The sequence below is a fragment of the Dryobates pubescens genome, chromosome Z (genome assembly GCF_014839835.1).
Source record: "Dryobates pubescens isolate bDryPub1 chromosome Z, bDryPub1.pri, whole genome shotgun sequence".
Taxonomy (NCBI): Eukaryota; Metazoa; Chordata; class Aves; order Piciformes; family Picidae; genus Dryobates; species Dryobates pubescens.
Genome location: NC_071657.1, coordinates 19380349 through 19388799, shown reverse-complemented (window position 1 = coordinate 19388799; position 8451 = coordinate 19380349). Strand labels below are relative to the sequence as shown.

General features: G+C 41.3%; 1 protein-coding gene across 1 annotated transcript; it reads left to right on the top strand.

The window, feature by feature from the left end:
• The first annotated feature begins 1064 nt into the window (after positions 1–1064).
• On the top strand, positions 1065–7685 carry SRP19 (signal recognition particle 19). The gene is made up of 5 exons (XM_054178773.1): positions 1065–1227; positions 2806–2881; positions 3842–3913; positions 5982–6093; positions 7073–7685. The coding sequence occupies exons 1-5, from the start codon at positions 1190–1192 to the stop codon at positions 7204–7206; spliced, it is 432 nt and encodes a 143-aa protein (XP_054034748.1). The 5' UTR covers positions 1065–1189; the 3' UTR covers positions 7207–7685.
• The last annotated feature ends 766 nt before the right edge of the window (positions 7686–8451 follow it).

Sequence of the window (8451 nt, the reverse complement as noted above, 5' to 3'; positions counted from 1 at the left end):
CCATGCTGAACAGTCCCAGCCCTCTTATCTCATGTGAGAGATGTGCCAGACCCTTCATCATCTTGGTGGTCCTTTGCAGGACTGTTTCCAGTATGTCCATGTCTATCTTGTTTTGAGGAAGCCAGCAGTGGACCCAGCACTCCAGGTGGAGCCTCACCAGTGCCATGTAGTGGGGATCATCTCTTCTCATCTATGTGCATCACTACTAATGCATCCTGGGACTATTAGCTCCCTTGTTTGCAAGGGCATGATGGTCAAGTTCTTTTTCAAAAGCTGCTTGCTGGTTGGGTGTCTCTTAGCACTTATTAGTGCCTGGGGTTATTCCTCCACAGGTGCACGACTTTGAACTTGCCCTTGTGGAAATGATGAGGTTCCTTTGGGCCCATTTGTCTCTCCAAGTCACTCAGGCTGACAAAATGACCCTCTGGTATACCAGACAGTCTTCCCACTTTGGTGTCATCCAGCTTGCTGAGGGACTCTTTGACCCTATCATCCAGATCATTACAATGTTAAACAGCACTGGACCCAACATTAACACAGGCACACTGCTAGCTACTGCTATCCAACCAGACTTTGTGGCACTGATCACCGCCCTCTGGGTTGGTCTTTTATGGATGCCCGCAGTCCATTCATGTACGTAGCTGACATTGCTGCGGCACTCTCCTACAACGATACGATCGCAGGGTTCACCCGTGTGGCAGGCAGAGCTGCTCTTTTCTGCCAAGTACAGCCCACGGCACTGAGCAGGAGCAGCCCCCTCTAGCGTGCACAGCGTGATCTGGTCACTCGTGACTCGTGACATCAGCCAATCTGTCAACGACTCGCTGAAACCCTGGATGTGGTTTCTCTAAGCCCGCACAGCCAGGAGGCACGGCCTGTGCCCTGCGACGGGCACCGCCCTGCCGCAGAACGGGGTCAGTCCCGCCGCACGCTTCCGGCATCGACAGGAGTGCTTCCGCTTTTCCGGAGGGGCTGGCGTAGGCCTGGACTATCCGCCACGCCCCTCCGCCGCGAGGGCGCACGAGCAGGCGAGGCTCCGCGAGGCCCAGTGATACCCACGTGGAGCCTCTCGACAGGCTGATGTGCTTTACAGACAGCACCGCCTGCCAATGGGTTTCCCGGGGGCGGGACTTCTTGTCAAAGGGAAAGAGGGTCCCGGTGGCTTGGAGGTTTCGGTGCAGCTGGTAGTATGGCCGCTGCCGCCACGTCTCCAGCTGATAAAGAGAGGTAACGCAGACTGTGCATTCCGAGGTGGTGGTGTGCTCAGCTGGCGCCGGCAATATCGGAGGCTTCAGGGGCTACGCCTGGGAGGGTGTTAGGGCCGAAGCAGGGGAAGGGGGATGGGGGGGGGGGGGGGGGGGGAGAGCGGCGGCGGCGGCGGCTGCATGAGCTCCCAGAGCTGGCCTGGCAGCCCAGGAGATAGGGATGTGCTGGCTCGGACGTCTGGAGGTAGGTCGGGCCGGCAGTGCAGTAACATTTCCGAGTATGTGCGATAACATGACAATAAGGCGTCACGTAACATGGCCGCACGCCGAATTTCGTGTAACTAGCATGGTGAGGGTCTCCCCAAAAACCCGCGTAGCCGTGAGCTGGGGCCGGTTACTGGGGGCAGTAACTTGGTTTGCGGTTCGCAGGCAGTGCGGCAAGGCAAGGCTGTAGCTGTGTCCCCTGCCTCCGTGATTTACGCAGCACGGGGGGTCGTACAGCAAGGTTACTGCGATGTGTGAGTTTGAGATTTAGCCGCTTCCGATGCTGGAGGGCCTGAAGCTGTACTGTGGTTCTTTTAACGTGTTATTTAAAGCTCAGGAAAGAAACTGAACACAAAGTGGAGGTGATCAGTGGCGTGTTGATGGTTATGAATGTCAGTAAAGAGATTGAAGATGTCTTTTGCAGGGCTCCTCCACTTATACGGAAGTACTGGTTGGTTTGTAAAGAGGATGGTGGCTAATAAGGGCAAAATAACCGTGAAAAGGTATTTAGGAGGAGAAAGAATGATAGAGTTGAGGTGACTGAGGCTAGTTTCAGAGGCAGCAAAAAATGTTTCCTGGAAGGCTGTAAGGATCAGTGATCCTTGTCCCAACTAACAGAGTATTATCCAGCTTCTGGTTATTTACTCATTTTCTGCTTCCTTATTTTGCTTTTCTATTTTCTTTCCCTGTTTTTCTTCATAGCATCTCATTCAAATGTAGGCATTCTTGAGTTTCTTCTTGTAGGCCCTAATCTGTTTGGGTTTTTATTGACTAGTAAGTGTGATTCAGTTTCTGTCACTCTTGTATCCTGGGTGGGCTTGAGGGGTGTAAATTTATTGAAGAGTCTTAAACAAGCTTCTAAGTGTAATTTTTCAAAGGCTTTATAATGGTGTGTAAATAGAAAAAAAATGTAAAAATAAAGAAAATACATAGTATAAAAAAAACTCTGCTTTTTGGTTCTGTCAATTTATGTACAACCTTTATGGGAAGTTTTCATTCTTTTCAGGCAGTATTTTTCTTTCTAGGTTTCAGGGGTTTAAGAAATATCAAAATATTTAATATTATGATGGATAGATAGTGCTGTCTTTTGTACACACTGTGCCCCCAAAAGTAATGTCATGCAAGGAACATTTTAGCCAAATAGTCATACAGCATCCTGGATAATTAGAGGTTTTTAACATCTTTATAATTGGTCTAGGGAAAATGAATGGTTCTAAGCTCTTGTGGGAACTTTTGTGTTGTAGCCATGAGCTTTTTACTTTTGTTTTATTAAGAAAGTATTACGTAAACAGTAAAAGTTTCTATTACTTATTAATTCACTGTTTTATCATTTTAGATTCATCTGCATTTACCCAGCATATTTGAATAACAAGAAGACAATAGCAGAAGGAAGAAGGATACCTATAGACAAAGTAATTTTGTGGGTGGCTGGAAAAGAGGGTGTTCTGTTGTAGAGAATTGGAAAATAGATATCAAAGCTGTTCATCTTTCCTAGCCCTGATGGCAGGTAGCTCAATAACTGGAAATTATGGTATATTTGAAGATAACCAGCACATGAATTACATGCAAGGATAGTTGGGTTTATGTGTCTACTTTCATTTGAGCAGCACCTTTGGCAAGTGGGTGAAATAATGAAAGAGTTAATGCACTCATTGTCCTGTGTAAGTAGTGTGCTACATTTGAAAGTGGCACAGAAACTAATAGCTATGTAATGATTGGGTTTTGATGACTGAGTGTGTATTCTGTGCCCTGCTGTCAAGGACAGAACTTAAAACACATGTGGCACATAGACTTGGTGGTTGCTACTGATTTTTGAACTGTCCAGAAAAAGGTTTTTATCATGAACAAGAAGTGCTGGAAATATAAAGGGCTTTTCTCACTGCTTCAGGTTTTCTTCAATAATGATTAAAAATAAAATAGTTCTTGAACATGCAAGTTGCCAAAGAAATGTCTGTGGGAGGAATCTGCTACCCTGTGCCTAGAAAGTTTCTGTTCTCTTTCAGTCCTTGCTGTAAGTTTGCTGTTGCTGATTCATGGGTTTTGGCTTTTATTTCTAAATGGAATGAGTATTCTTTCATTATAATTAATTTTTGTAAACAATTCTTCTACTTGTTCCCTTGTCCTAATTAATTCTTTCTCATCATGTTTCCTGGTTTACTGATGACTCTTCTTTTTTGGTTTTTTTTTAATGTTTTCTCTACCATAGGAGCACTAACAGATTAATTCTACAGTAAATGTGTTATAATTTGAAGTACCTCCTCTTTCCCCATCTGCTGTTTTCTAGTTATAGTTTGTAGGGTGGGATCTGCAAACTATTGCTGTATAAGTAGTTCATCATTGAAGAATAATTGACTAACACATTATTTCAACAGGCTGTTGAAAATCCCACATCTACAGAAATCCAGGATGTATGTGCAGCAGTTGGATTCAATGTGCTGTTAGAGGTAATTGTTTAAACAAACCCAAAATACCAAAAACTCCACAAACTTGGTGTGTGTCTCCATTCTTCTATTGCATCCTCTCACAGATAGGATAAATTGCAATTGAGAAGTTTTTGCTACAAGCCAAGAAATTTTCTTGCTTTGAGTAATAATTGACTATAACAATGAAGCAGGTATTTGAAAACTGTGCCAGGCAGCAATAACCCAGATCTCTCAGACAATGCTGCTTTTAAGCCTATAAAAAGATTACGTTTATTTGACTGTTCTGAGAATTCTATCTTAGGTGCTTAAAAGTGTGTCAGAATAAAAGCGAATTTTGCAGGCTGCAACTCTGCAAATTAAGTTTACAAAAAAGCAGATTTTTAATGAAAGATGCTTACCTTTGGAATGAGTGTCCTTCAGGAATAGGATTCTGATGCTTGAAATCTGCAGAATACTTTGGAATTATGCTTTAGCCAGAGAGTTAATTTTTCACTGAAATACCTGCTTGCTCTTTGCATTGTTTAAATTCATCAGTTTTTCTTAGGGAATAAGTCCAGAGGTAACTTTTTTTGCCATTCATTTTCCAAAGTAATTATTTATTTAAAATACTGTTGGAGTTTCCAAGAAGAATGACAGACTCACAAAATGCCAGGTTGGAAGCGACCCCAAGAACCTTCTTGTTCAACCTTTCTAGGTGTTTAAAGGAGATGGCCTAGCACCCTTTCAAGCTCAGTCATACAACATGTATGGGAATCCACTCATTCCCCTTGGGAGATTATTCCAATGTCTAACTGTGCTCAGGGTGAACAATTTTCTTATGGATTCCAGTCAGAATCTCCCCAGGAGTGACCTGGAATCAATCATTTCTTTTCCATATGACTCCTTGTAAAAATAGAGTCTCCATTGTTCTGGTAGCCACTCTCTGTGTACTGGTACATGGTAATAAGGTCTCCCCTAAGCCTTCTTTTCTCAGGGCTGAACAAACCCAGTTCTCTCTGCTTTTCCTCATAGGCAGGTAACTTCAGCGTGCTCTTGATCCCAACATCCAGATCACTTACGAAGATAATTAAACAGCACTAGGCCCAATATCAGTCTGTGGCCTTGCAATAACATCAGCCAGCTTTCATAGCAGCCTTGTATGGATGGCACCCAGACCCATTAATTTGTATGCATCAAGCCTACAGTCTCTCTGTGATTCTGTTTCTTGTTAATGTATATGAAAAACTCTTTTCTTGAAGTTTTTGACATCTTTGGCTGATTGCAGTTCAAACTGAGCTTTTGCTTTCCTAACTGCATCTCTGCATATCCCAGTAATGCCTGTGCAATCTTCAATAGGTAATGCTCCACTTTTTCATCTCTAGTACATTTCCCTCTTAGTTTGGAGCAGACCCAGAAGATCAGATTTAAGCCAGGAAGAGGTCCTATTTTGCCTACTTTACTTGCCTGTGGAAGGGACAAACTGGTTTTGTGTGTCTAGGAGAGTGTTTTGGAAAAGCTCTTCAGTGCTCGCTAGCTCCGTTGTCTTCTATGGAAGCTTCCCATCGGATCCCTTATCTAAGAATGTGATTCATTTTAAATGGTTACTGGTGTCCAAAACAAAGTACCAAATCACTTTTCTTTTCAGAAGAATTGAGATACATTCATTAGCACACACCACCCCATGAAATAGCCTTGTGCTGAAAAGAAATCTGTAATGCTTGTAACAGAAATAAAGACTACGAGTATCTGAAAGCAGTGGGCCTATGACTTACTATCTGTAAGTGTCAGAAGGATTTGTGACTGTGGGGATGAAACAAAAATCTGTGTCACTGTGGTCCAGACTGGTGGGGAAGTAAAACAGTCCCTGTAAGGAGGTTGCTCCCGAAATTGCTCAGTACCGGTTGCTGGCTCCAACAGCAGTAGTGGAAAAGTTATGGTATAGCTGTGGATACTACTGGAATGCCTAAATGGTGGATGTCCCTTGGAGAGCTACAGTTACAGTTTACATCTGTTCAGAATTCCAGATTGCTATGACTTGGATCTATTGCATGACAGACTTTGTAAAAAATTATTCCAGTACTTACTGTAAGTTTCTCCTTTTGTATGACAGAAAAACAAGATGTATCCTAGAGAGTGGAACAGAGACATGCAGTACAGAGGCAGAGTACGAATCCAGCTCAAACAAGACGATGGCAACCCCTGTTTACCTCAGTTTCCAACACGTGAGTGAAGTGCCTCAGTTAAGCACTTTATCTGTTAATAAACCAGACTTTATGTTACCAGCTTGTTTAATTATTTTTACCATTACAAATTTTACAGCTGTACATTTAAATCTCTTTTCCAGTATAAGAAAAACAAATCTGTCTCTGCCTGTGTAAGTCAGTTCAGTCAAGCTGGAGTATGAGCATTGTCCAGGGTTTGTAAGATGCTGTTGTCTTTGTTTCTTCAGCGGTTACATTGGAAGGGATTGTGGGGAGTGTTGTGTGATTGCTGTGTTGAACAAAGCAGCTGTTCAGTTTTGGCTTACTGTTTTGTTGGTGGTCAAAACAGAATTTTGTATTAAATTTCGTATTAAAATGAATAAATTCCACCTGCTTTTTAAGTTACATACATCAGGTAGGCACCACTACAGATGCAAAATTGACAAAATACAGTGCTGGGTTCGGCTGAGTTTTCTGCTGGATGTTTTCATAAATTAACAATGGAGCAATTCCCTTTAATTAACAAGAATATTTCATCTTGAATGACAAGTATTTTAGTCTTTCACATTTTTCCTTAAAATTAATCTTCTGTAAAAGAGAAGCAAATGTGTATTTGATCAGAAGGAGATGATTTGAGTTCACATTGTTGCTGGAAGGCTGCTGTGCCTTATAGCTTTGGCCTGCTTATTCTGTCTCAGGTATTTTAGGCCATTAAGAAGTGAAAGGAAGGAGCAGCATGGACAGTGTAGAAAATTTGGAGATTGTCATGTTGTATGCCTGTTCCAGTCTGCTGTGACATTTATCAGTCTCAATTAATGTTTTTAAATTAAAACATTTTAAAAGCTACAATTAACAGCTACATGGGGAAGGGAAGCAGGACTCGTAACCTTTATGTTTAGTTTAACAGAAATCTAAAGTGGGGCTGAAGTTTCTAACTTTGAAAATGATGTAAATGTTCTTAATGTAGTAGGCATGCATTGATCTCTTCCTGTAATTGTAGGTAAATCAGTGATGCTGTATGCTGCAGAAACTATTCCCAAACTGAAAACAAGAACCCAAAAGATGGGAGGTAGTGATCAAAGTCTTCAGCAAGGAGAGGGAGGCAAGAAAGGTAAAGGGAAGAAAAAGAAATGAGCTCACATCTGGAATAATTACATCACACAGTCAGGACAAATATGGAAGGACACACAACTTGCTGCAAGATTGAAGTGAAAGATACAAACAAGAAGTAAACAGGTAATGCTGAAGAGAACTGCCTGCTTTTGTGGCAACTGAAACGCATGTAGATGCCTCTCAGTAAAAATAAATCTGTCTTTACAAACAACCTGCAAGTGTGCACCTAGCATTCACTTTTAGAAATGGAAGAACATAAGCAAAATTGTGTGGGTGAAAGAATTACTCTTCCCAGAAGAAAATGCAGCTTTTGATAAATATTCTTATGCAGACTAAATATTTGAAAACTGGTTGCCTTAGTAAACCTTTTATCTGTGCTAGTCAAGTGACTGTTTTAATTCTGGAGGGTTTTTGTCACTAATGGAAAAACATTAATCAGTGGTGTTACGGCTCTGTAAACTTCCCTAATAATCTTTCACAGCAGTCATGTGTGCTAATAAAAGTAACAAAGTTAATTAAAAAAAAAAGTAATTTTAGATTTTTTTTTCCCAAAAGTGTCATTTTTTTCCTTGACAGCCTGTTGTAAAGAAGGCACTGGCTTGCATTGTAAGGATAATATTGTAAAGTTTTAAGATAATTTGAAAACAGTAGCTACCTTTCTGTCTTTTATAATATGAGATACTCTATTATCCTATTTAGGGTTGTTTCAGAGCTTAGGAATCATAGCTTCCCCCTGTTTCACGTGTCTGAGCCTTGCAGTATGTAGTAACTGTTGTGGTTTTTTGTTGGTTTTTTTAACATAATTTACAGACAGGGACAGAATGTTATTTGGAGAATATAAATTGATCAGAACAGCTGTCCAGTAGCAAGGTTACATCAAACTAAGAAATGTACTGTGCAAGATAAATTGAGGGATAGCTCTGTATAAGAAGACTTGAGAAAAAAGCAGCAATACCTCGTTTAAGTTTAAAAACAAAAATCCTGCATAAGTTTTCTAAGCCTCACTACATGAAAACGCAGTCATTTGAATGCTTTCACAGACAACTACTGGAAGCAATTTAACAGATTAGTTTTGATAACCAGTATTGCCACATGAAAAAATTTTCAGGATTCATGTTGTGTGTCAGGTGTGCTATTCTGTGGTATCACTTTTCCCCATTTTAAACAGCATTCAACATGCATCTAGACATTTAATGTCTATTCTAAAGTAATGAAACTTCGTACAGTTCTTGATGATATCCCTGCTGAAGTCACTTGTGCTTGTAG

Coding starts and splice junctions, on each gene's coding strand:
- SRP19 (XM_054178773.1), top strand. CDS start 1,190: ATGGCCGCTGCCGCCACGTCTCCAGCTGATAAAGAGAG. Junction 2,882..3,841: donor GAAGGATACCTATAGACAAA/GTAATTTTGTGG, acceptor TTATTTCAACAG/GCTGTTGAAAATCCCACATC. Junction 3,914..5,981: donor GATTCAATGTGCTGTTAGAG/GTAATTGTTTAA, acceptor TTTGTATGACAG/AAAAACAAGATGTATCCTAG.